At 31.7% G+C, this 27,972-nt stretch overlaps 1 protein-coding gene across 3 annotated transcripts; it reads left to right on the top strand.

Annotated features, from left to right (window-relative positions):
- Positions 1-177: 177 nt before the first annotated feature.
- pnt (ETS transcription factor pointed) lies at positions 178-27,920 on the top strand. 3 transcript variants are annotated; one of them, XM_089270268.1, is made up of 8 exons: positions 178-499; positions 7,628-7,944; positions 15,888-16,004; positions 16,764-16,964; positions 18,632-19,501; positions 26,053-26,310; positions 26,384-26,866; positions 26,947-27,920. In XM_089270268.1, exons 2-8 carry the CDS (start codon positions 7,872-7,874, stop codon positions 27,285-27,287), a joined length of 2,343 nt encoding a protein of 780 aa, XP_089126394.1. In that variant the 5' UTR covers positions 178-499; positions 7,628-7,871; the 3' UTR covers positions 27,288-27,920. The 3 variants fall into 3 exon arrangements, with proteins under 3 accessions (XP_089126394.1, XP_089126395.1, XP_089126393.1); XM_089270269.1 differs by lacking the exon at positions 7,628-7,944 and having other exon boundaries at positions 179-499; XM_089270267.1 differs by lacking the exon at positions 178-499 and having other exon boundaries at positions 7,373-7,944.
- Positions 27,921-27,972: the final 52 nt, after the last annotated feature.

Here is a 27,972-nt window from a genome sequence, read left to right as displayed (position 1 = left end):
CAATGAGATATTTAGTCTGCTGTATAGCTCTGAAATCACTGGTAGAGTCAAGTATTTTGATTCAAAGTTGCTAAAATTTTGTCGATTTCCTTTTATTTTTTAAGTAAACATGGAACCGTAATATTCGAGTTTTTAGCTCATGTAAAGCTTATCAATTATCGCACAAAGTAATCGATGCTCATTTCATGAAAAAAGAATCGATGAGTATCGATGGAATCGAAGTAATCGCCATCTCTAGTATTTACCTGTTTTATGAATGAATGTGAGAAAGAGTAACATAATCTTTCTCCTCTCCCCTTCTTGTTTTTCATCTGTTTCATCTGTCATTTCATCTTCACATCTTTTCCTCCCTCTCGTTTTCTCTCTCATTTTTGCTCGACTGACTAATTGAATGAATGGATGAATGATTAACAGTAATTTACAGCATTTATACCTCGTTACATGGGATTCATCCTGAAAACATCTTCAATGGCTGATTTATACCAAGACAGTCCAATTGGTAAGTAAAGTTTCATCATTTCTCTCCGTTAACGTTAACTAACAAGTTGTAAGTGTCTGACCTCTTTACAAGATACAATGCAACTTGTTAGCCTTTTCAATTTTGTGTCTCATCGTTTGTATTAGACCAACAATCAGATTATCTAAATCACTGTTTTATCTAATCTCAAGTGCCTTTTGATAAATAAGTTTAGTTTCAATTTTCTTTATGAATGAAAAAAACTTAATCAACTTGTCATTGATTAGTTTCACAGTTTCCTAGTAACCATTTGGATTAATATTACATTGCCATTAGCAATTAACAAGTATCATACAGTTTGTCACTCATTAAACAATGATTAAGACTGAATCATTTCAATCAGTTCCCTGTCCACCAAACACAAGCAAAACTAAGTTTGTAAGTTCGAGCTTGAAAAAGATCAACTTTCCTTAAAAAACCATTTCTTTCAGTTAAGGTGCAGAGTTGAACTTTGATTAACTAAACCATATTAGTGTTCAAATGATTAGCGTTATTGAGACGACAATACAAGTCGTCAAGACTCGTCTCTGTTTTTATTTTGATGGATTCATTGCTTTGATCGAGTCGATCCAATATAATTCAACTGTTTTGATTTTTGGTGTGAAGTGAGTTGTGTTGAGTTGTAAAACATTTCAAGTTTATGTTTAAGTGAAGGGACACCATACCTTTGAAATATCACATGAAGGTGAAAGGAGAAGGAGGAGGCCTACTTCCGGCTGTTTTAATTTGTTAATTACTTCTTTATGAGTTTCTTAAGGGTCACTAATACATTATCAATAATAATAGTAGCGATAATCTTAAAACTTTTTTTTTCTTCTTCTGATTGAGAAATTATACCTTTCGTTAACCTGTTTGATAACTTTCAAGAAATGTAAATATCATTCTAAATTGAGGTTATATTCATGATCGTCATCATGAGTCTCTCTCCTTCTCTTTCTTTTCCTCTTTCCTTCCTCCTCCTTCTCTTCATCATTTTCATCTTAATCTTTCTTGGTTGCAATCGTTTCGCTTGGTTGATCACACAGGCCTTCAAGATGGTCTTTTTGAATGAGATAAAAATGATGGTGAGAATGGCCTGATTGACTTTCTGGTTCCAATCAGTATACATGTAATGCAAAGTAAAAACGTCTCTACCTTGAAGAGTAAAAATTATAACCACCAATTGAAACCTGTAAAAATGAGTAAAGAGAAACAAGTAAAAAGAAACTTTCAATTTCTGTTGATGAAGAAATGCAAAAACATATTGTTTTGAAAAAGGACAAAAAAAAATGGAAATTTTCATAAATTTCAGGTCCAATGAAGATAACTATTTAGATGAAACTGTAAATTATTATCAATAGGAAACACACAGCGGAAATTCTGGTAAAAATGAACATCGGAAATTGATAATCTACATTATCCATTTCTAGTAAATTTTTTTCGAGTTGTCTATATTAGGTTATCATTTGATCAAGTGAAAGTTAACCACTGCATCGACAAGTTATGAGATACACTCCAAGTCGAGTGTTTATCTCACAACTTGCATCTAACCATCAGATCGCCTCGCAATCCTTGTCCAATTATCCAAAGGTTTGGACTCATTGGGACACTAAAGTAACCAGTTTTAAAACTAACTTAAGCCACTGGTCCAAGAATAGTTTTTCAAAATTTTAACCAACAACTGACCGAGACTTTTACAAAATTGAATATTGAAGAGCAACAAGTAAAAGATCATTTTATTGCGATTTCAATGATTCCATCTTGATTGGGAAAAGATGAATGAATCTGATTGAAATTTCGTTCTGATGTTTTTAAATCAACTTGAATAATTGTTTGCTCTAGTGTCCAATGAATACATTTCAATGCAACAGTTGAGGGTTAAACTGTTAATTGAAAGAAAGTCAATTATTTTCATAATTGAAAAATGCAATAACAATTGTAATAGCCAATAATCAAAGTCATGGTTAAAGGTTTGCTTTCGTTTGCTGCCAATTTGTTCAATTTAACTAAGCAATTTGTTGTTGTTTAACAATTAAAAATGACATTCACCTAATTTGAATTTTTCTTGAGTCTAAACTTGTTTACAATTTGACAATTTTTCTGAAGTATATGTTTCAATGTAGAAGTATCATTATTGTTGATTGTTTGATAGACAATTTAGTTTGACAATTTAAATCAACCAACCGATTATCATTTTACCCAAAAATGTCCCTCAACTTCATGTTATGTTGTTTTTTGTTACTTTTGTATTCCCTCACTCAAAATGTATTGTTTTGAAAATGTAAAAATGGCGCTAACTTTTCATTCCAATTTTGGCCCGGAAACTGTTTACCTGAAAGACCATTTTTAGCCCGTCAAACAAAATGGCAAAAAAATCTACTTTTGGCCCAAAACACTTGATAACAATGAAAGCACCTAACAGCAATGATTAACATAACTTATTGCTGTTAATGGTTTAACTTTTTTTTTATTGGATCAATTGTAAGGCAAAAAGGATTGAAACTAAAAATAACAATAACGTAATGATAACAAAAATGCCGTTAATTGCAATCAACCTTCAAATGGATTAACATTGAAGATTGAAAAGTAGACACAATTAAGTGTAATTTATACTCAGTGATTTAATCGCCTTTATGTTTCTCCTTCCCTGTTGATTGTTTGCCGAATCAGAAATCAATGCAATTGGCAAAAATTTGTAACAATTGTACTAACAATCGACAATTGAATCTTACATCAGATGAGATTCACGGAAATCAGTTTTTTGTTTAACCTCAAACCTAACCTTGTTAATGAAACATTAACAAATCAATTGCAAGTGAAAGCTCATCTCAATATGCTTTTTGATTGTTTTCATCTCGATGACAAGAAAAGATTTGATTATTTTGATGGTTGGACATTGATATAAGTTGATAGAAATTGAATTGCAATTTAAATCTTGTAATTTAGTTTAACGCTGTTACGAGATTAAAAGGTCATCAGGAATGAAAGATCAATCAAGAAATGAAGTAAAAAGTAATCAAAAATCTATGCGATTTTATGGTAATAACTATATTCACAGCAAAGCAAATTAAAATAACATTTTCAAATGTTATTGCATTTGGTAAGAAATTAACTTTTCAAATGATGGAAACAATTGAAACATCTTGTTCAGGAATCAAGAAGCAAATCATAATGATCAAGAGAAAGCAAAAATTAACATTAAGATGTAGACAAATCATAATGAATCCAATGAATATTGATTCCCTAATTTTGCACAGTGAACACACAAAACAAAATATCAAATGGTTATTGATAAGTTTACAAGTTTAACCTATGGCAACACTGAATACCCACTGTGAGTTATCTCTCCACCTAAATGAATATATCTGATTATGATTAACCAAATGATTTGCTTTTTTCTTCCAAATGCAAAGTTAATTTGTTGCTTCTTCATCTGTAACTTCAATTATAATTAAGATTCTGATTTAAAGTAAAAGTCAAATTTTAACATATTTTCGCTTCTTTTTGCCTTCAAAAGGCCAAAATAAAATATTTAAAGCTCATGTCAAATTGATATGAATTGGGCTTGGTTTTCATTTCTTTATTATTATTGTTTCTCAATTTAACTAGCAATTTCGCTATCATTTGGCTCTTCTTTGTTTCATCCACTGATCAGATTCCCTGTTGTGATATATTCATATCTCATCACGTGACCTTCCAAATCAACTTAATATAGAGAGATGTTTCTTGTTATCAAATTGGATCCATTGTACATTCATTGTATTTACAATATTTTCATTAGTTGTTCCTCTTCTGGTTCTTACATTTTGTTCAACTTCAATTTCAATCTTCAAATATTGAGATGTTGGCAGTTTGCAAGCGCAAAAAGCATCTCATTGTTGAGATCAAATTATATCTTAATTATTGAAAGAATGGAATTGAATAGTTTACTTATTACACTTGGAACAAAACAAATCAATTTACAAACAATTGTTTTTTCAAGAGAGGTTGAAAAGTCCGTTAAAAGTTGCTTTTCTTGCAACTAAATTTCGGCCAAATCAATGCTCTTCCCTGTGAACCTGTTGGTCGGTTGAACAAGTGATCTCAAGTTTACTTGCAATTGGAGTTGAAATGAAATCGAAATGTTTATTGCAATCAAATCATGTTTAATTAGTAACTGGGAAAAGTAATTTGAATCAGTTTCTTTGCTAATTTGGTAAAGTTGGTTGCAAGTTGATTTTTTTGCCTAAAATTGTAATTTTTTGATATTCAATTGGAGAGCGTTTTTTGACTCTTGCAGGATGGATGATTATTGATAAACCAATTGTCAGCTTATCTGGTTTCCTGATTTTTTCCCATGAATTTTTGCTTTATCTTGTTTTTTTGCCTTTTAATTTTACTGCTCATTTTTATTGCAATTGAATCTAGAAACAATTTGTTTTCCTCTTTCATTTGTTTCACTTGTAGGATTGCGATTCAATCTCCAACTGAGGTTAATATAAAAAAGATTAACTTCCCATTGTGATGATTGAATGTCCTCTTTACCTTTACTTTAACTGTTGATGATGATGATGATTACTGTGATGGTTAGGGCGATGATAATATTAACCTGTTGAAGTAAACCTGCAAACTAAAGATATCATTTGTAACTTTGTATAATTGATTGATTCTAATTGCAACTGTTAATCTATTTTTCATTTAACTTTACCCTGCAAATGATACCTTTAAGTTTATTCATTAATTATGGAAAGAAGCTGAAATGTTCAGTGATGATGTGTTTTTAAATATACTCATTTAGAGTTGAATGATGAATGGCAAAACAATGATTGCATTACCATGTTCAACTTTTCATGGGAAATTAACCTACGCCCAATTACTGACCCAAGTTGATCATTTTAACTCAATTTATACCTTTACAGTAGCAATGAACAGAGGAAATTTATTCTGATGAATCGACTGTGAATGAGTAACATTTGAATGATGGATTCAACTGATTCTCAAGTTATTCAAACGATTTTTATTGAATTTCAGTGAAACCCAAAAATTGTTCAACTCAATTTAACTTTAATTAAACAACAATCAACATTCAAGGTTAACTGATTTACTGTTATTAATTAGACTTTTGTCGTTCACTTTTGGTCTAATATGTTCACTGGTTCATCATCACGATTAAGATCAATGAGAAATGAGCCAAACTGAGATTCCAAGGTTTTTTCTTTTCTTTTCTCAGAATTTTGTTCATGTTATTTGGTACATGAAATATCATTGATCAACTCAACCATTTAAATGGTTATGATCAAGTTGAAAGATAATCGTAATAATAAGCATAATAATAATGATAATAATTCATTTAATCAACAATTTGAAATGCTTTATGATTTTTATTGAACATTTACTTCAACAATTCTTATGGTTCAACAAAATGAAACTTTTTTTTTGCTCTCTTTTCCCCTGACTTTTCATTGCTCTTTTCACATAAAAAACAATTAACTCAAATGATAATAAATGTATCACAATGTTTATTACCATTTAAATTTATTCACTTATGACCAACATTGACCTTTACTTTGTGCTCCCTTCATTGACCATTTCACCGGAACACCAAATTTAACACCAACATTACCTGATGATCACCTTTACAGAGCATTACATTTAATTGTTAACCAAATAGTGAGAAAAGCAATCCAATTAATCAGCTTATCTGGTTCGTTGCTAAGGCCAAGGTTAGTCAATTAATTTTAATATCATAATCAACACTGATGATTGCTAATATATCTATTAATTGAGCCCAACACTGTCCAAGCGAGTCTTCAATGTCAGGTCACAAAGTGAATGCATGAGATTCATTGATGTCTATCAAATTACATTACATAATCAAAAGCTGTAGTTAAAAGTTTTAAAACCAAAGAATCAAAGTTCGAGAAAAAATTGAAAACTGAAATTCGTTAAAACGCTTGGCATTCAAAACCGAGAAAGACAGAACAAGATAGCGAAAGTCAAATCCACGAAAAATATCGAAGCTCATGTTGCATAAAAGCAAAAAATTCTTGCATTTATCAGTTCTTAATTAGCCATTATTGAGTAAAAAATTCAACTCATAGATTTGAATGAAAAAAATGAAAAAATTGCAAACTAAATGAAGCCAATTATGTTTATGACTATTGAAGCGTTTGTTTAATCTTCAGAGAAAAACTTTTATCAGTTAGATTTAGCTTCTTAATTTTACCCTTCGCTCGGCCTTTCCCTTCACTTTGGCTTTTAGACCTTTTCTGTTCTGGCTTTGGCTATTTTGCTGTGTTGACCCTTTACCGTTGAACACTTGTCTAACCAACAGAACGAGTGCAAGACAAAGAGGTTTTAAACTTGGTCTATCAACTTACAGCTTTTCAAGTTGACTAAACATCGTACTTGAAAGATACGATTTATCATGAAAACTACAGTAACCAAAGTTAGCCAATTACGCACTTTCCCAAACTGTACTCTCTCTCTCTCTCTCTCACTCATAACAACATTGATGAAAGGAAGAAAAAAAAATGGTAAAAAGCAGAAAAGATTAGCTAAAATGTCTTTAGTTTTATTTTTAAAAAATCGCCTTTAGTTGAAGTGAGAAAGCCTTGAAAATGTTTGAAACGAACTGAACATATGCCCTTTGGACCTGTTTCTTTCTCTCCTTCTACTTCTCTTTCTTTCTCTCTGTCTCTCTTTCCCCTTTTCTCTCTATCTCTCACTCTGCTCCAATCCCTCCCTTTGACCCCCTTTTCTTGAATGAGAAAAAAAAAGTCATGAATGAACGTAAAAATAAAGTGAGCACAGGGAGACAACAGTACGTGAACCCCTCCCATATGGCAAACATACGTTTTCTCACTCGGCTCACTCTACACTCATTCTCAACTCACTCTTTCTCCTTCATCATCTTTCACTTTTTCTTACCAATTTCCCATGAGTTTGCTTTCTCCATCATCATCATCATCTTACTCTCCATCTTTATCCAGTGCCTTTTTGTCAACAAAAGTTTCAATCATGTTTTGTTCGCTTTTCAGTTTTCACTTGTATTAATACAAACACAGTAATAACAAACACCACAATACAGCACACAACACACCAACACTCAAGCACTTTTGTTTTTTTGTTTTGTTTATTACCCAAAAATAGTGATTAACTTATAACTCATACACCAACAAATCAAAGTCAATTTTTTTATCCAGTGCTGGTCATTTCAAAGTCCAGTGTCCAGTGAAATATTTTTGTGTCTATTAACTATGAACCAAGCCATTTGGATAAACTTGATTTAACGTTATTTAACTCGTTGCGTTACTTTGGCCTTACATCTATTATTGTTACCGATATTTATCAATTTATTTTTTTGTTTCGTCGTTGACTCTTCATCATTCAAACGATGAGAGCTTTAAAACCAGAGACTATTGAAAGACCCACAAATGGTTTATCAAATCGTCTTGTACTCAAATCAGGTGAGTTTTTTTTGCCGTTCATTTAACCTCAACAATTTTGTTGTGATCTTTGTTGGTGTTTGGTTGTCATGTCTGTTAACCATTTATGAGTGCGATAAAAGCGTCAGGTTAATCGCAATCATTTAACTCACCTAGCCATTGATTTATTGAGCTTAAACATTAATAATTGTTGGTAACAATAACTTTGTTATTTCTGTTGAGCAAAAAAAAAACTTCTTGTGTTTTTACCTTGATTAAGTGGAAACACAATTAATTTTATTTTATTTATTTTACCTGATTTGAGTGAGAAACAAAAAAACACTCAAGATTATAATTTATTTCACTTTTTGTTTGCTCATTTAATTGCTGCCCATGTTATCATATGAAACTATATCAAGTACAATAAATATGAACAAAACTCAGTTTCTCCTATAAAATCAATTCTCATATTCATCATGTTCAGTAACAAGTTTCAAACATTGAAAGTGATTCAATGAAACTTTTTTTAAACTTTTTTCCAACTTTCATTTCCAGTCTTGACCAGTAAATTTTCAAAGTTTTTAATCAAACTGAAATTACAATTCTGTTAAAATCTGAACTTGCTTCTGTTGTGAAAATGGTGAAATGATGAACGGGTCCAAATAAAGTGACAGGTCAACTTGTCAGCTCGTTAAAACACCGGTATTAAAACCACTTTTTCATTTACGCATTCTGATGATCATTATAATATTTTTTTCTCATGGAGCAAAAACTACAGAGGGTAACAAGTAATAATAACAATAACAATAAATATAATAATCGAGGCCAGGTCACTTGACGTTTCTTTTTTGTGCCCCTCGACACCAGCCTTTCTCTCCCTCTCTCTCTCTTTCTCTGTCTCTCTTCTTCTCTCCTTCGTTGCATCTTCCACTCACTCTCTTCATCTTCACCTTTACTCTCTGGGAACCTTTGCTAACTTTTTTTTCTTCTTCTTCTTGTCTATCATCAAACTTGTTTCCTAGCTTTAAGTGACCTTTTCTTTATCAACCTGACCTCGATTGACAAAGACAGGTTTTCTTACCTGGAATTGCCTATGTACAGTATCATTCCCTCTCCCTCCCTCTCGCTCTACCTTTACCTTTAACCCTCTTTATTCTCGTCATTTTCATCGTCTTTATCGACTTCTTCTTCTTCGCACTGAGAGACTTAAGTGTGAGAGTGAGAATCAAACGTTTTGATACCGAACATGAAAAAGTTTAACAATTAGATTAGCCTTAGTGTATTATGTATATAAATTTATTGTAAAACTCTCTTTCTTTACTTTCTTTCTGTGAGAGAATCAAGGTTATCCTTGAGATTAGTACAGTTCTCAGTCTAATGTAATAAACCAATAATAATGTTGATATTATTATCATAATTATAGCCTGATGATTGTATTAGCTTGAGTAAAAATTAATGTCGATCACATTCTAATGTTAATCAATATCCTGACAATCAATCCATAGGATGAACAATTTGCGGGAAATATCACTTCAGCATCGAGAATCAGATTGCTCCGTTTTGTAATTTTCAATGTTAGTGTTTTAAGGTCAGAATCGAGTCAGATTCGGCAGAGATTCGGTTTGTTTTATTGAATAGATTCAGAAATGGCGAAAACTCAGGTCTATCGATATTTGTGTTTTTCTTATGGTAATGAAGTGCTAAGTGAGCGTCATTGCCGAAGGTGGTTTCAAAGTGGCAATTATGAGGTCAAAGATAGTCAGAGACGGAAAGTGACCTGTGGCATTGTCCATTGAAGGTCAAGCAGTCAATGCTGCCACCTATGGTGAGCAACTTGACCGATTAAATTAAAAATCCAAAGATAATCATTGGCCAATTGAAGAGTCTTTTTTTTATCATCAAGATAATTATCGACCTCAACTTTGACCAAAAAACTCAAGGACGATGGGAATTGCTTTCTCACCCATCCTAATATATGTGTTGGTTAGTTGGTTGATCAAGTCTTAAATGAAATTATTATCATTATTATTTAACAAGTCAAGAAAATTATTGCTCCTCTCTTTTGCTATTCAACTTTGTTTCTGTTCATCTTTTTTTTCATATTTATGTTACAATTGATGACAAGAATAAATTCAATTTGAATTAATGGCCCTTTTCACTTGATTAAGATAATTGAATCAAATTGAAGTTAATCTTGGAAAAAGGAGAGAAGAAGAAGAATTAACAAAAATACAATTCTCCTTGATTGGTTAACAATCATCAACATTGTGTTAACCATCAGCCAATTTATCCTCAATGTTTATCAATACTTATTTCACTTTAATGCATCTCGATCAATTGTAATGATATTTTGATTTGTAAAGAAACATTACAACAAGAAAAATTTAATTCGCGAATTGAGCTTAATTAATTGAGCGCAAAATCACAGATGACAGTCAGTTGAGCGTAAAGAATGCATTTAATGAACTTTGAATGTTCATAGAGAAGCAAAAATTAACCCAATTTGAGTCTTCAAAGTTGAAAGAAAAGAAAAATGAAAGATGCGAAAAAGTGAATCCTGTCAATGGTGATGAACGATGAACGATGAAATTGTTGAGGCCAAAAAGAGTTGACAAGATCTTTGGGTCAGTAAGATGATCCTTAAACAATGAAAGACTAAGAAGAAAGATTATAAAAACAAATGGTCAACTGATTGGACGACTATCGAGATACTTTAAGACACATGGAGTGAGGGCGATAATAATTGTCAGAAAACTGTTTTTACTCTTTGCTTGGAAAACAAAGTTTTCAGAATTTCTTTAACAATTTTTCCTTTCATCTTTTCTTTTCATCATCTTCATCTTTTATTGCAATGTTTGAACAAATAAGATTTGTTGCTCGTCAAAACCGTTTCCAAAACATCATTTAATAGTCGCATTTGCAACCTCAACCTCTTGCCTTTAGACGCAAAAAACGCAAAACGAGCCCAACCTCTCCACAGGAAGTTGTTTATACATCAATGTAAATCAATGTGAATGTAATTTATCCAAATGTTATTACTTGTTGATGTGATTGAAAATGTTGTTTTTTCCTCATCCATTTAGACTCATCTTTACCATGCTTTTTTCATGTATTTTTTGCCTTCTTTTACTAATCTGATTCTCAATTGATGTCAAGTGATGAAGGGAACCGAATAGGTGACGATGATTAGTCCAATATTGCATTTTTGTGCAATTTTTAATTTACTTTTCTCTCTTCACAAGAAAATGATGTTTTTTTCCTCTCTCTGCTAATCAACAAAAAGCTTGAATCAAACAGAGTTATTGACACTAATAACCATGTCAATGGTCAGTTTAGGTAAAGAGCAAAAGAGAGAAAAAAATTAACACAAAAAAAAGTTCTAAATTAGGTCACATATACATTTGCTTTCCTCCCAGTCGAGTGTTTCCAGTTCATTATCTATCAATTGATAATGAATGGTAAAAAATTAACTGAAAGCCAACAGAAAAATATTAACCAATTGAGAGCAAAAAGCAACTTGATAACAATGAAAATATAGAAGGCAAAGAATTGTAAATTTTAGAAAAGCAAAAAACTAGAAAACTTAGATCGTCACAATAATCACCATAAATTCATCATAAATTCATATCAACATGAACTCTCTGTTTACTGGATTCTCTCTGTTCTCTCTTCTCTAATTATTTCATTCTGTACCTATGATTATCTTGATAATAAGCAACAGGTAAAAAAACTGTGTAGTTAAAAGAAGCTGAGTTAACCTTTGTTTTCCTCTCTCTCTCGTCTCGCTCAGACGATTCAAATGTTTGAATGAAATAATAGATAAAAAGAGAAGAGGAAAACGCCCTTGGGGTTAATCTTATTCATCATCAACAACAAACACATCACCATATTCATCATCATATTCACCATGATATTCATCATTATCCTCCCACTATTCCTCCTCCTGTACTTTGCAAAAGAGAGAGAAAAAGAAAACTTAGAATGAAAAATTTTGTTATTATTTGAAAACAATTGACGATAATTTACTAATTTTACCTCAATTTCACCATCAACCTTTACACTTGCAGTTGAACTTTCATTATTACCAATTAACTAGAAGCCAGAAACCAGTAAATAGCAAGTTATTGCGAACGATGAAAATGTCTATGATTTAACAAATTCAAGTGAACATTTGAACAACAAAAAGTGAAGAACATTTTTTTTTTGCTCCAAAACTTTTCACAATTTCATTCATTGAACAAGTCTGAAGGCGAGAGTGAAAACAACATCAAAATGATGATAATGATAGAGTGAAAAGGGAAAGCAGAAAAAAAGTGTAAAAAAGTTGTAAAAGTGATGAGGATAAAGTAAACTGAAAAGGTTGGCCAAGAGAGAGGATCTACACTATGAATGAATGAATGTTTACCAATGAAGAAGAAGCAAAAAAGATGAAAAGAGAGTCAAGATTATGATGGTGAAGATAAAAAGCGTAAAATAAATTTCATGTATGAATGGCGAGCTACACAGAGAGAGAGAGAGACAACAAAAAGCTACTACAGGTAAAAAAGCAAAGGTAAGATATGGTGAGTAAACTTTAGTTATGTGAATATTGTATTAAAATGTTAGTAAAAGCTTGAAAGGTTGGAATCTGACTTTTTATGAATGAAGCCACAAAATTGTGAATCAATAAACAGTTTCCAGGCATAAGTTGAACCATGTTCATGTTGCCATCATTCATTGACAACAACTTTATCACCATCACTTGATACTTTGATCGTTATGGTAACAGTTTATTTTAGCTAATTAGCTTTTTCACTCAATCAGTGAATATTAACATATTGAAAGAACTTTTTCTTTCCCATGCTTGAAGCGAATGAAGAAAGTTTACCAAAAAAATTATCATTCAAAGTGTAATTCAACTTGTTGATTGATTGCAAATTGTGAGCAAATTAAAATATTAATTGAATTGTTTCGTTTATTGTTGACTATTTTTTGCAAAAATTATTGTTTACTTTTTTAAAGTCACAGGAAATATTGATTACAAAGTTTAGTTATTTTTGGGTTTGAGGAAAAAAAAGTTGTTCAAGATTTACCTTTAATATCGGTGACACTTGATTGATCATCTTGATTGTTTTCCCTGTTTTCTTGTGCTAATTGTGCCGTTTTTCACTGGGTTACTAAAGTGTTGACCACAATTAGGGTCCAAATTACATGGAATAAAAGGTTTCAATTTAGGTTCCAAGAGGAAGAGAGTCATAATTAGAGAAGGTAAAAGAGACAAAAAACATGGTAAATGGCGGACAAAAAGTATGCTAATAATGATCTATTAACCTTGTTTTCAGTTTCATCTTTTTTCGCTTTTCTTCTCATCATTCTCATCTTCCAATGTCTTCTTTTCTCACATTGTCCTGTTAACTGTTTACTGTATGTTATCGTCATTACTATTATTAAAAAGCTCAAAGGAGAGAGAAGGAGAGAGAAGCTTGAAATCACATAGTTTACAGAGCACAGGAAGTTCAGGATGATGATGATGATGTTGGTGATGAAGGAAGAAGAGCAAGCAGTTAAGATGAGGTTAAGATCTATGAGAAAAAAAAGTGAAGGAAGAAGAAGATAAGAAGATGAAAACGACAATGAGAAAGCCTAACAAAACTTTCTCATAACACGAACAAAACTGTAAACATTTTGCATATTCAATTTACTTTTACATTTAAATGTTCAATGTTCACTTCATTTTTCAATTTATTGCCTTGTCCAGTTTCGTCTATTTACCATGCAACAGGAAAACGGAAACATTTTCATCTCTTTTTCATTGAATTTCATGAAGACTGGGGTCACTTTAGTTCAATCACATGTTTAGATTTGATCATTTTGGTTGCAATTTTTGATCGCTTTACTCGCTCATTGTTAACTGATGATTAGAATCAAATTAAAGCTAATTAAAGTTAATCATTACTCTCTTTGGACACTCTTTGTTTGTTACAATTTATTGTCCCTTATTGGCCATCATTTAGCCTCCAACAATAACGTTGAAGTAACATTTTATTGGTGAAATGAAAGAAGGCAAAAAATGAGAAATATAAATATTTCATTGTTGCAAGATTATCGAGATTCAGGAAGAAGATGCTTTTAACTCTTTTCATACTAATAAAAATGAATTCCTTTTTAAGAAAGTTAACAATTTTTCTGTCTTCATTCAGTTGTTCATAATTGTGATAATAAATGATAATCACAATGCACTCTTCATTAGTAAATTGTTGTTTTAACAACTTTAAAACTCAGTAAAGTTAATCTGCAATCATTTGTACCTTTTAAAACAGTTTATTGCAACCTCGTTCTGTGGTTTCAGCAAAAGTTTCAGAAAAGTAATTTCTCATTGATTTAGTGGAGAAAAAAGTTTGAAGCTGAAAAATTGAACCAAAAATCTTAAGAAAGACTGAAATAACGCTCATAAATTGTTAGCAACATTTCACAATTAGTTGTCATTGATTTTATTGAACATTAATAATTGAGCGTTACAAATTAACCTAACAATTGTTTGCTCTAATTTGGTTCACTTTTTGCCTTTTTTCACGTTTCGTTGTTCAATGTTCATTTGAATATCTAAATATCAAAACAAATTGAATGTGTCAAGGTAACAATTGGATGGATGAATTTGCTTGAAATGATATTTTTCAATTTTTACCAATTTTTTGCACTTTTTGCTTGAAACAACTTTTTCTTCCAACTCAACCCCTTCAACACCTTTGGAAGAGACAAACGTTTTCAATGATTTAAAGATATTGGGTTTTTTGTTGGTTTTTTGGTTTTTCACAGGTAAACACAAGTTGAGACAAATGCAGTCAAGTTAAAAATGCAAGTCAAGGTTGAACTAACGGCGCAATAAAAACACCAGAATCCAGAGAACCACAGAATTGCTGATTAAAACCAATTAAACTGGTTAACATGGTTAATACTGATTAGCATTTTACCCGATATTTCCTTTGCATTATCTAATCATAGCAACGTTTCCGTTGAACATTTCATTTGACTGATAACAATTAATGTCATCAAAGGAAATTGAATCGTAGAAACGGAGAAAACAAAAATGAATTTATTGATTATTCACCAAATTTTAGTTAACTTTGTTTCTAAATTGATTTTTCCCAATCTTTACCTTGCAATCAATTTACCTTGATTGATCAATCTTAATTGTTGTTTTTTCTCACGTTTCAACAGCAATGAAGTTTCACTGAAGAAAACAAATTGCTGAAACCCTTTCATGATTCAACCAAATGATATAAATTTAGTGTTTGGCTTATCATTAAAATTGTTAATTGTTTCATTCGTCTGGTAATTAATTAACCTTATAAATGGAAAATTAAGCAAATGAGAATTAAAATCTTCAATTGTTAACATTACAACTTGCTATTATTACGAGCAAATTAACTTCCGTGTTTTTAATCATTAATTGTTAACTACAACAATCAACAACTTTTTTTACTCTTCTTCTGTTGAGTAAATGTTTTCCAAGACAAATGCTCTACTCTTAATGAACCTTTGATTCTCAGTAAAGGGTGAAAGTTAATATTAATTGTAATTAATAACATTAATAACTTTTAATAATCTCTTCAGTTCAATAGACATTTTTCATTTCATGATGAACATTTGTTGCAGCAATTAATGTTGCTGCAAAAACGAAGCTTAAATTGTCTTTAATCAGTAAATTTTTTGCCCAAATTTGACAATCTTTTTTAATAAAGCAATTAAAAGCAACTTTAATCACGTAATTGTTAATCTGAACAATTAACGAAAGAAATGGAATTCATTCATTTCTAGATTATGCAAGTTATCAGTGCAAGTGGTTACCGTTGATAAGATAAGGGATGAAGTAGCTTCATTCATGGTAATATTATTATTTGATAATAATATTAATATCAGATGGAAATTGAATTCTGAATGTTGGAAGAAAAAGGTTGAAATGAAAAAAACCTGATTTATTAACAATTTACATTTTTCTTTCACAGATTTACCTGCTCAGGTTCCACCTCTTACACCAGGAACCAATCAAAAGATGAACCAAGCATTGATTGCAAGTTTCAGCAGTTTCCAAAGGGAACGAGAGTTTTGTAGCATTCCAAAAGGTAAATTGATTCATCAAAATTTCCATTAAAATCATGATCAGGTGAAAAGAGAATTTAAATTTTTTCTTTCAATTGTTTATTCATGAACTTGCTCATGAAAAATTGTGTTCACTTGCAGTTGAAATATGTTGAGTAATGAGTCTGAAAAATTGTCATATTTTGTTTCAATTTTCGTCATCTTAATTGGCCTAATGGTTGGCTGATCAAAAGATCAGGTTAAGGTTAGCTTATACAGTTTGTCACAATAATATTAATGATAATAATGATAATCTGAAACAAGCATGAAAAGCGTGTCAAACACTGTTGATCACTCTTACCTTTTTTTAACTCTTTTTTGTCTCTTTCTCAACCAGTTGAATCTATCATGAAATCTTACTTTCCCTTTCTTTCACTTATCCTTCATCTTCAATACAAACCTCCGGTCTGATTTAAGTTTACCAATCAACCGATCAACATGATGTTGACAACTATGCAATAACAATATTAATCAACAGGTAGAAGAAGAAAAAAAAGGTTTACTTTTTCCCATTTTTCACCATTTAGCATCAACAAGGCCTAACCAATACTTGAAGATAATTAGACCAAAGAGACCTTGATCCATATTCGGGTTAAAGAATCACTTTCTCCGTTTTTTTCACCAATTTTTCAACTTTTCTTTTCTCTTTCACTCAAGATGTTCTGATCATGATTTTGTATCCTTTGATTGATTTTTGTTTTTATCCGAAACTAATGAATCTCTTTTTGATAACCTTTCAACAGATCCTCGTGAATGGAGTCCAAACGATGTTCAACATTGGTTAAATTGGGCGATGCGGGAATTTAGTTTTGAAAGTAGTCAAACATTTTATCTCAATATGAAAGGTAAAGACGTTTGTAACCTGAGGAAGGATGAATTTTTGGCCTTAACACCGCCTTACATGGGAGAGATACTCTGGGAACATTTAGATATACTCCTTAAAGGTGAGTCAATTGATTACTTTACTCAAACAAGATTCATCAGAACGCAGTTGATTGACATAAACATAAAAGAAAAGAAGAAATAATTCATTTTCGATTACATGAAACACTACTGATTGAGCCAATGAAGTTTTTCTCAGTTTACCTGAATCACCAATTATCCAGGTCATATCAGGTTTAATGACATTTATTCAATCCACAGAATTGAAAATTAATGCGTTTAAAAAAAGAGCTTCAAAAATGATGCTTTTATTTGCAACAAAACAACCAGATTACAACAATCAAGTTTTCAAAAAAGTTTTACCTTTTCTCAATTATCCTGTTGTTGACCTGTTGATGCTAATAACTTTACACACACAGAATTGTGTGATTCATTCAGGACAATCATTTAGCTGAATATCTTTTTTTTTCTTCAACAACAAAACAAGAGAAGCAAAGAGTCGCAACAAAATGTCAATTAAACTTGAGGTGGCATGAAATACAAAATAACATAGTTGCATAGATAAATAAAAGGAAAGGTTAGGAGCAGCAAAAAAAAGAGATGATGAAGTAGCAATGATGATGATGATGATGGCGAGACACTGAATTGGTCAGGGAGAAAAGGGAAAATGAGAAACATTTTGGTTACAATAAATATATGCTTGGATGATTCTCTATTGAAATTGTCTTTTTAAGGCCAAATGATGATAATAATAATAATATAAATATACTTACATTAATCATGATGATGATGAATCTGCCTTCTCTTTCATCCTATAACTGAAATCTTTCATGAAAACTCCATTGATAACGATCATCTCTTAACTACGTGTTTACACGTCACAGCGTAACTTGAGCTTTACATTCACTCTATTGATATAAATATTTTTTGTAAAACTAACGCAATCGTATGAGAAAAAAAACATTCACTTTGTTAAATTTTCATTTAATTCAATTGTAATGACCATTTAAGCCGATGAAATTCAAGTCAACCTTCAGGAAAACTTCAAAAGAATCATGTTTTGACAAAAACTTTGATAAACAGTTGATATTGATGAAATTAGCATCTTTTTTGATGTAAAAATAGATGAGACTTTGGTTTCGACTCAAGGGTTAGAAATGAGGAATCGACTGAAACTTTATTGATTGTAAAGTTGTTTTTTCATTATTCAACTTTTGTTCATTGATTTACTCACATAATTAACTTTAAATTACTATTTTGGGTTTAATGATGAAACCAATTATAATCTGTTGGAGTTGATTTTATAATTACGTGTTTCTTGTGTTAATTTTTTCGCCATTCAACTTTAATTCACAATTAACATGAGATTATTTTCATCTCAGATGACTTTTCGCTCTTCGCCATTTCTCCTTGTTTTTCATAACAAATGATATCAGTGGTTGGAAATTTTCACTAGTATTGATCAATGATCATTATCATGATGAGAAAATGAAAATTAGAATCAAATAACTCATTAGAACCTCAAGTTTAAAGAAAAGGTTGAAATCATTATTTTTCAACTTCTCTTGTTGTAATGATTGGAAGCGACAAAAAGAGCGAGAAAAGATGCTGAAAAGTCAATAATTATCAAGTTTAATTAATGAGTTTACCTTTTCAATGAATTTGAAAAATGAAGAGAAAATTTTTTAAACTTTTTTTTCTTTTTTTATTTTCTCTGTAAATTGTGCAGAAGTTGAAGTCAATAGTCGAACCAATACATTTGAATTGATAAACAATTCAAACTTGTTAACAAACGGAATATCGACGTTGAAATCATCTTCCCCTTCATGTTCATCACCGCCACCAACAACGCCAATCCAAGCATCGCAATCAGCGACAACACCAACCCCAACCTCGGTTAACCAAACAAATGATTCATCCTTTTGTTTGCTTCACTTTGACAACTATTTTCATTCAGATATGATTGATAACCATGTTGTCCATGTAAACGATTATCACAATCAACATCACCTTATCGGCGGAGGCGGAGGTCCAGTTGTTTACCCTGTACTATCGCCACCTTCATCAACCTCATCTTCCTCTGAAAGATGCTCTTCTGTTACTGGTCATTCTCATGTTCACCCAATCAACCAACATCACCCTTCCCATGGAACCCACCATCATCTTCACCCCCAACAACAACAACAACAACAACACGGTCAACATGGTCAACATAGTCTCCATCAATTGGGCCAATCACCGTCAACCCTTGACCCAGTAACGATAACAACCAACCCAACTCTATCATCCTCTTCCCTGTCCTCTTCATCCTCAACCTCGTCCGTTGCATCACCTCTTTCAGTGGCATCACCATCACCTTCATCATCCCATGTGATTACCAACATTGCCTCGCCTGTTGCCGTCTCATCCAGCACAGCAACAACAACATCAACAACGACAACAACCGCATCATCAACGTTATCTTCCGCATCCTCAACCTCCTCTTCATCCTCATCTTCACCTTCATCAACCAACTCCACAGGTCCAATAGCTTCTATCGTGTCAAGTCAACAACAAGCAACATCCACATCTTCATCCACAAGCTCAGGCTATTTAGAAGGTTTGTTAAAATTTATTTTTTTTTAATTGCTCTTGATTTAGTTACAAAATACAATTAACCAACAACTTAAATAATGTTAATAATACGGACAAAAAAGAAACCGAATTACGTTTAACCAGTTAATGTGTAGATTGAAATTAATGGCTACTTTTTCCAGTCTCTTCAAGGGTTGACCCAACCAGAATAAGAAACTTTACTCAATACGAACCAGTTTTTTGACTCTTGTTCATCTTTTTTATTTATCTTTTCCTTAGCACCTCTCATTTTACTCTTCTTGCTCTTCTCTTCTTATTATTATAATATACGTCAAGCTTGTCATCCTTTTCTGATGATACTTTTTGGACTTTATATTACTCTTATTTCATCAGCAAAAACGTAAGGAAAGATTATGAAGACGGTGATTAAAGTGCAAAGAAAAAGAAGAAGAAAAAGAAGAAGAAGAAGAAAATGGAAAAAGCTGAAAATGTTTACCAGATTCATTGACTTTGAAAGCATGTATTTGTTGCTTTCTCCTGTATACATAATTAGTTAGGACATTGGATAAAGTGTATGTTATCTTATGAGTGAAAGAAGAGGAAAAAAAAGTCTCGAAAGCACAAAAAAAGAGAAACAAATAAGTCAATTTATCAAGTGTACCAACATATGTTTAAACTCGAGGTCAACCAATGTTTGGAAATGATCGCCGCAACTTTGCCCATTCACTGTAAATAACTGAACAAGACAAAAAAAAGTTCAACCACAACAGAGCAATTAGACAAGAAGAAATGATAAAAATTAGCATTTGCACAAAACATTTTCTCATCAGTCAAGTGTTAGAATAAACTTTTTAGCCAACAATCCAACAGATTTCATCAATATTTGATTCCAAGTCGATGCAAAAAAAGTTGCACTTTGAATCTGATCAAAACGGCAACTTTTCGCGCTCTTCTAAAGCTTTTAGTTAATCGCAACAAAAAAGCGTTTCCATCGTCAAATAAATGTAAATCACTCTAGTCAAATAGTTAATAATATCAGTTACAAAGTCAAATAAGTCTCTTGCGATTGTTTGTTATTGAGATTTGACTTGAGTGTGTCTAAGCATCCATTATGACTTTGAACCAATGGGTTTGGTTTATACCTTTAACCACCTTATACCTTTACACTAATTGGTTCCGGTTAGTTCAAAAGAAAGGTTATAAAAGCCAAAGTCACATAGAGCTTCCGGTTAAACTATTGGGCATACGCCTGATGATAGAAGTGAGTAAAGGCGAGTGAGTAAGCGACACGTTAGGGATTGGTTTCCGCTCAGATTACCATGACCATGAAGCTTAATATGCCAATCAGAAGCTTCACTTTTCTTTACCTTTACATTTTCAAGTTTCTCTGTTTATTTAGAAAAAAAAGAAAAAAAGAAAAAGAAGAAGAAGAAAAAATCTTTATCGTTATATCATTATTATTATGTTGTTATTGTGATTATTTGTGATAATGATGACGATGAAAATAATATTATAAGCATAAACTAATATTAACAACTCCCTTTAATAATTTTAGCAATAATTTGATTTTTTTTTCTGTTGACTGTTTAAACATTCAGTGAGACTCAATGAGACGTGTTTCGGTCTTTTAATGCATAGATAAGGGAAGAGAGGGAAAAGGACCGCTGAAGTAAAGGCAAAGGGAAAGATGAAGAACTGGTCACCGGAAGTGGCTTCCGAACTTGTACTTTTATCTTTCATCTTCTCTTTCAAAGGGAAGATAAGAGTTGAAGAGCAACTTGATTTTTTTTCCTCTTCTTTTTCATAAAATTGTCTCTAAATGGACGAAACGCCCCGAGATGATGATGATAATGCTTGTTCCACTGATGATGATTAACGATAAAAAGATTTTTCTTCTTGAAAATGATTTACATTTTTAACAATTAAAGTTTCAGGTTGAACATTTGTTTCAATATTTAAACTGTTCAACTTGATTTACCTTTAACTTTATTTTGTAATCATTTTCCTCTGACCATTTGGTAAATATTAAACTTTTATAATTAACAATTTAATGTTAATTGAAAGGTAAATTGTTTACAAAAGTATCAACATTTAAATATTGTCCATCTTGAAAAAGCATTTAAAGATAAACATAAAGGTGAAAACGGATGTTTTACCTGAACAAATGATATCCATTATTAGAGCAGCATTAAATGGTAAAAATGAGCAAAACTTGAACAATTTATTTACCATAATTTTCACTGAAAATTGACAAATTGTTCAACTTCATTATTGAACATTCGTATGTATCTAGAGTAAGAGTCTCATTGAGTGACTACAATTAACCTGTCCAATGCCAAGAGACTAATTAACCCACCTTCGACTCAACATTTGGAAGCATAAAAACGACAAGAAAAGGACACAAATCACTCAATGAATTTCGATGTCATTTTTTTGTTTACTCCAAAAAATGAAAAGTTTAAAAATCGATGTAAAAATCATAATCATTTCATCTAAAGGAATTTGTCCTTTTTTTGTGGTTCCTCATCTATTTTTGGTCATTTACTTTTCGTTTTTTCTCTCTCTCTCTGTGGTTCCACGTTTACTTGCATATTCACAGTTATTTTTGGGCAAATATGAAACCTAAAAAGAGTCAAGTGAAGGCAGAAAAAAAGGAAAATAGTTGAACAAAAAAGAGATGAAGAAACATAAGTTTATATGGGAATAGTGAGAGACGGAAGAGGAGGAGGAGGCGGAGGAGGAGGATAAGGATGCTTATACCTTCCCTACGTCTAAGTAGCAATATACAGAAATGAAGTTTAAATGTAACTCCAAAGTCCACCCTGTAAAAGCGTAAAAAAAGGCCAACACATAACACAAAAAGTAAACTGAAGAGGGCGAAAAAAGAGACTTGACAAGAGACTGTAAAGTTGCAAAAATATTTTTGCCTCTTTCACCGTCATCATCATTATCATCAACATTTTGTCTCATTTTTTGCTTTTGTTTAACAACATTTCAACTCAATTGTATCCATTAGAGAAAGCTTTTCATGATTAAACATCAAATATTGAGCATTGACAATTTCAATATTTGAAATCATTCATTTCTCTGTCGCCAAAAAGATTGAACAAAGTCAACCTCTTCTTTTCACCTCTTTTTTACCCTTCAATATCGTCTTACAAGTTTCATTTCTTGTGTGATTGATCAAAACCTTGTTTTACTTCTTTCCAAGTTGCCCTGAACAACTCTACTGAACATCATCATCAACTTGTTTAAACATTCATTCATATAAAAATTGGAACCTTCCACCTATAATAAAACAACATTTAAAAGTTTAGTTACTATTGTTGTGTGAATAGCGAAAAATCCTTGCGAGAAAAAAAAGTTAACGTCAACAATCAGTTAACAACTTTCAGCTTCATTTTTATCTAATATCTTTTTGTTATTATTGACTCTGAGTCTCTTTTTTTATTTCACTTCAACATTGTTCATTTTTGGCCAATTTTTACCTGTTATTTTTATTCCACAATTATTATCGTTTTTCATTCATTATTTATTGATTGTTGTTGTTGGTAACACAACAAAACAGGGCAACTATCAACTAACTGTGATAATCATTTAGCAATATTTGATTGTGAATCTCATCATGTGAATTAGTGAATCTGTCTTCTGGATTATTATCATTTCTTCTTGCTGGAAAATTCATTTTTTATTCAATTTCTTCTTCTCATCACACTTTTTTCACCCTTTCAAGGTTAGTATTCACAATTGAAAACATTGCATCAATCATGAGCTTTGTTGTGAGAATAAGTTGAAACAAAAAATGTGAAAATTTAAATTAAATTTTGCTAATAAAATCATCAATCATTATTGATGATTCAATGACAATCTTGTTTAACCATTTAGTTTACATTCAATGGTCAAGTGTAAACTATTAAAGTCAATTGATTAACAGTGACAATTAAAAGGGCAGAGAGGAAAGTTGATTACAAAAGCTCATCAATAATAATCGAGTTTGATTTTAAGGGCAAAAAACGATTAGTTGAATTGACATTCATTAAAAGTAATTGTTACAATTGGTTAACAGTGGAAGAGTCTAATTGATTACTGATTTGACTGTTTTTTTAGGTTAACATAAAGTTAATTGACAATGAAATTAACAACACAAATGGATACAATTGTTGGGTCAGAATGAGTTTGATAAAGAGCAATAATTATGTATTGATGGACATAATTATAATGATAATAATGGATGAAAAAAGTTAACTCTAAATGGATGAATGAATATCAATTTTTTGACTCTTCCGTTTCTCTGTTTATCATCTTCTTCTTGATGCTAACCTTTACTGTCTTTGCCCATTGGCCCAGTCACCTTATAACGGTTTCACCTGCGATTTTCATCATCACTCTCATGATCATGATTCTCATGATTTTTTCCATTCCATTTTCTTTTCTTTGTGAAAAAAAACTTGAGTTTACTTTTTTTCTTCTTCTTCTTCTTCCCAACTTACAAAACTTGTACTTGTTCCGTTTACTTTGGTCATTCATGAGTGATTTTGTGAGAAGAAGAAGAGAAAGAGAGAGTAAAAATGTTAATGATGATGCTGATGATGATGATGGTGATGGTGGTTATAGTAGAAGATTAAACCACTGTAATCAAGTTTTTAGAAGCAAAGAAAAAAAAGAAGAAGAAGAAGAGAAAAGGGAGAGAAAAGGAAGTTTACAGAGAGACGATTGAAGATGAAAAGTTAGTGAAAGGGAGCAATAGTTTCCGGCGACTTTGGGTTCTCCCTCACTGTGACTCCTTATCATTTGTTAAAAATGAATTTAAAACTAACAGCTAAAATGACATTTCATTGGAGTTGATAGGGCCAAGGTAATCGAGGTTAAGAAGAAGAAGAAGAATGAGAAAGAAGAGTAGCCAGAGAGAGATGATGATGTTAGGCTGAAGGAGGAGAAGGAGGAGGCTTAAGAGAGTCATCTCTTCCGACAGGTGTGATCCTCTCGATACGGTTTGAGATCAATCCCTTAAAAATCTGAGAAACTTTCATTTGAACATAAAATAATAATAACAAGAAAAGAATGACCAAAGATATATTAACTTTAATTACGGTCTGACCCCTTGAAGACAACTTGATCCAATCATCATCTCCTCCTTCATCCTCTCATCACAACTACAAGGTTAATTTATTTTCAATGAGAAGAAGAAGAAGAAGAGAAAAAAGTGATTCTAGAAAATAAATTATCAACATCAGATTTCAAATTTACATCCTTTCATCATCTTGATCACAATTAATCTTATTTTTTCTTCTTCTTCTTCTCCATGAAACTTGATTCTCTTTACCAAGCTTTCACTTAATTAAAGGCGATTGTTGGCGAGACTTGACTGCGAGTTTCTAGATTTATCAAGCAACTTCATCATCAAGTTTACATTGATAAATATTAATATTAATTGAAGCTCAACAACAGTTTAAATGGCCAACAACAAAAAGCCAATGAAGTGTAATTTTAGCTGTTGTTGCTTGATTCCCGTTACAGTCAAGCAGAGTGTGTCTGTCTAATGAGCGACTCTGTACATTACTTGGCTAAATTAGTTGAGTTAAATTGGCTTGATTGCCTGTGAATAAGCCAATTATTATCATTATTTTTTTTTACTTTGCTATTTACAATGTAACTGACATTGCATTTCTGGATAACTGCAAGCAAAAAAAACAACAATTGTTTGTTAACTTTAGCATATAATTTTCAAAGGTCATTTTATAGTCAATTAAAAAGAGAAACATTATTATCATTTTAATCATTATCATCATTGATCAACCTCAATTTGTTCATTTACTCACATTTATGATTGAATAACTACTAGCTACTTGTGATGATCATGATTAATAGCAATTCCTATGAATGAACATAAATTATGATATAATGTGAACAATCTTCTTATTATAAACACAAAACACTTTTCTTCTTCTTCTTCTTCATCTTCATCTAATCATAATGCAAGTGAAAATTGGTGAAAGCAAACACCCAACTCTCATCAAGTTATCATCATCATCATCATCTTCAATCCATTTTCTTGTTCAGTTGAACATGAAGATGAAGACACAAAATTTAGACTAAAATCAAGTCGTTTCAAGGGCTTACGATAATCTTGAACATAATCATCATCATTTCATTTTCTCATACATTTTCAATTCTCTTATTAGTTTTCATTTTAATTGTTCATTTGATTAGTGATTATTATTACATTTCTAATGGTTACTCAGTTATTTGAAACTTTCCAGTTAATAGTAATTGTTTGAACATGATAATAACAATAATGATAATTGTGGCAATAGTGTTAATACCATAATAATTCATTTAATATATTATGCACTTTGATCAGATTCAATGATATTCCCCTTTTCGCGTTAATTTTGCTTCTTCTTCTTTTTCTTCTTCTCTTGTTTGTTAACTTCAATATGATGAGAATGGGTTAATTATCATGTTAATTGTTTACTAAATGAACAAGTGTAATATTCTCATGAGTAAATGATGAATTATCAACAGTTTTTGATTGTATTTTTAAAATCAACTTTTCTCTTTACTTCTCTTCTTCAGACATGGGTAACTTAACTTACAACCATTTCACCGAGTCTATGCACACACTAAGTGATATTGGCCATGATGAGATGGGTCTAGTGGGTCAACATTATACTGATGATACCGGTGACTATGGACATGAAGGACCAACGGGTCCACATGCTGCCTACCTAGACAATGGGTCTGACTTTTATCCAAGTGGACCAACGATGCTCAGTGAATCTAAATATACACCAACTTATGTTTCACCCAAATCATCTTATATCAATAATCGAGGTAAGTGTGTGTGACTTTGATTTAGAGGCTGATGTTTAACTTTTTTTCAACCGTTTATGTCTCATCTCTTTAGGTCGATACTCGAGTCATGATATAACCTCGCTTGATTTAATGAACAATTATGGTTCTCATGTATATGATAATTCATTTCAAAATGTGCCTTCCTCTATTCCACCAATGTCTCAACATCTTAACCATTCAACAAACCATCATGGTCACCATCCACATCATCACCTTTCCTCTCCTCAACACCACCAACAACTTCATTCAACTCAAGTCGCACAACATCATCAACAACAACAACAACCACCACAACAACAACAACAAGCACAAGCACAACAACGCCAACAACAAGCACAACAGCCACAACAAACTCACCACCATTCACAACCTCAACCTCAACATTCACCTTACAATGGATTACACTCTCGTGACCATTGTTTCAGTCAATCTTCCTCATCTTCTGGATCTTTTCCCTCTTCCCTTTCACCCTCTGGACGAATAATAACCAGTAACACTGACGGTAAACCAATTATACAAGCAACAAGTATTGCAGGTAAAATAGACTTTTCATTCATTCCTTTCAAAACACAAAAAAGACAAAATATTTAACAAATTTTTTTCAACTCCCATTAGGAACTGGACAAATTCAATTATGGCAATTTTTACTTGAACTGTTGTCCGATAAAAGCTGCCAAAACTTCATCACTTGGACAGGCGATGGCTGGGAATTCAAGTTGACTGAACCCGATGAAGTTGCCCGACGTTGGGGACTTCGCAAGAACAAGCCCAAAATGAATTACGAAAAACTGAGTCGTGGTTTAAGGTACTATTACGATAAAAATATAATCCATAAAACGGCCGGTAAACGTTATGTATACAAGTTTGTCTGCGATATTCAAGAAATGATTCACCAGACGCCTCATGATTACCAGCAGTTGGTTGATCTCAAAAAGGAGAAAAAAATGGAAGATTAGTTTCTTCTTTAGCTCTAGTTAAAGATAAATCGACGTTCAATCGATTGGACAGTCAATAGTTACTTTTTTAATTGGTGGCACTCGTCAAACAAAACTGAATGCAAGCAAAAGTGCTCAATCTTTTCTGATTATCCCGATTAAGAGAAGAGAAAAATCATTTTCAATTTCAAATATTCATTCAATGTACATAATTGATATGTGATCAAACGACATTAAATTTTTATTTCAATCCAAATGTAACTTATAAACAAAAGCAACATTTAAACAAATAAACAACCTTTTTATCAATGTTTATCATATAAACGCAAAGCCAGAAACTAATCAGTTGAACAAGTGGAAATACATGGTGTTGCTGATTGATTAAACAATTGGAGAAGTTGTTTTCAAATTAATTCAATATCATCTGGTGAACTTCACAACAAAATATTTACTTTTATACCTTTTCTTTTCCATAACTTCGTTAATCATTGTAATGACAGTTTCGCAGTTTTTTTTTATTGAGAAACAAATGTACAAAATTATTCAGTCAGACAAGTTCATCTCCTGTCACAGGGTAAATGAAAGTCAACTCTGAATTTATACGATGATAATACAATGTAAAATATAACAACAATAAACAAACACAACTTTGAATCTTTTTCTTCAACTAATTACATTCAAATCAAAATCTCAGCATTTGAAGTGA

This window comes from Tetranychus urticae, chromosome 1 (assembly GCF_039701765.1).
Source record: "Tetranychus urticae isolate SD_2017Ah chromosome 1, NJAU_TeUrti_SD_1.0, whole genome shotgun sequence".
In the NCBI taxonomy this organism is placed as follows: Eukaryota; Metazoa; Arthropoda; class Arachnida; order Trombidiformes; family Tetranychidae; genus Tetranychus; species Tetranychus urticae.
This window is presented reverse-complemented; position numbering and strand designations above follow the sequence as displayed.

Coding starts and splice junctions, on each gene's coding strand:
- pnt (XM_089270268.1), top strand. CDS start 7,872: ATGAGAGCTTTAAAACCAGAGACTATTGAAAGACCCACAAATGGTTTA. Junction 7,945..15,887: donor TCGTCTTGTACTCAAATCAG/GTGAGTTTTTTT, acceptor TTTCTTTCACAG/ATTTACCTGCTCAGGTTCCA. Junction 19,502..26,052: donor AAGCTCAGGCTATTTAGAAG/GTTTGTTAAAAT, acceptor TCTCTTCTTCAG/ACATGGGTAACTTAACTTAC.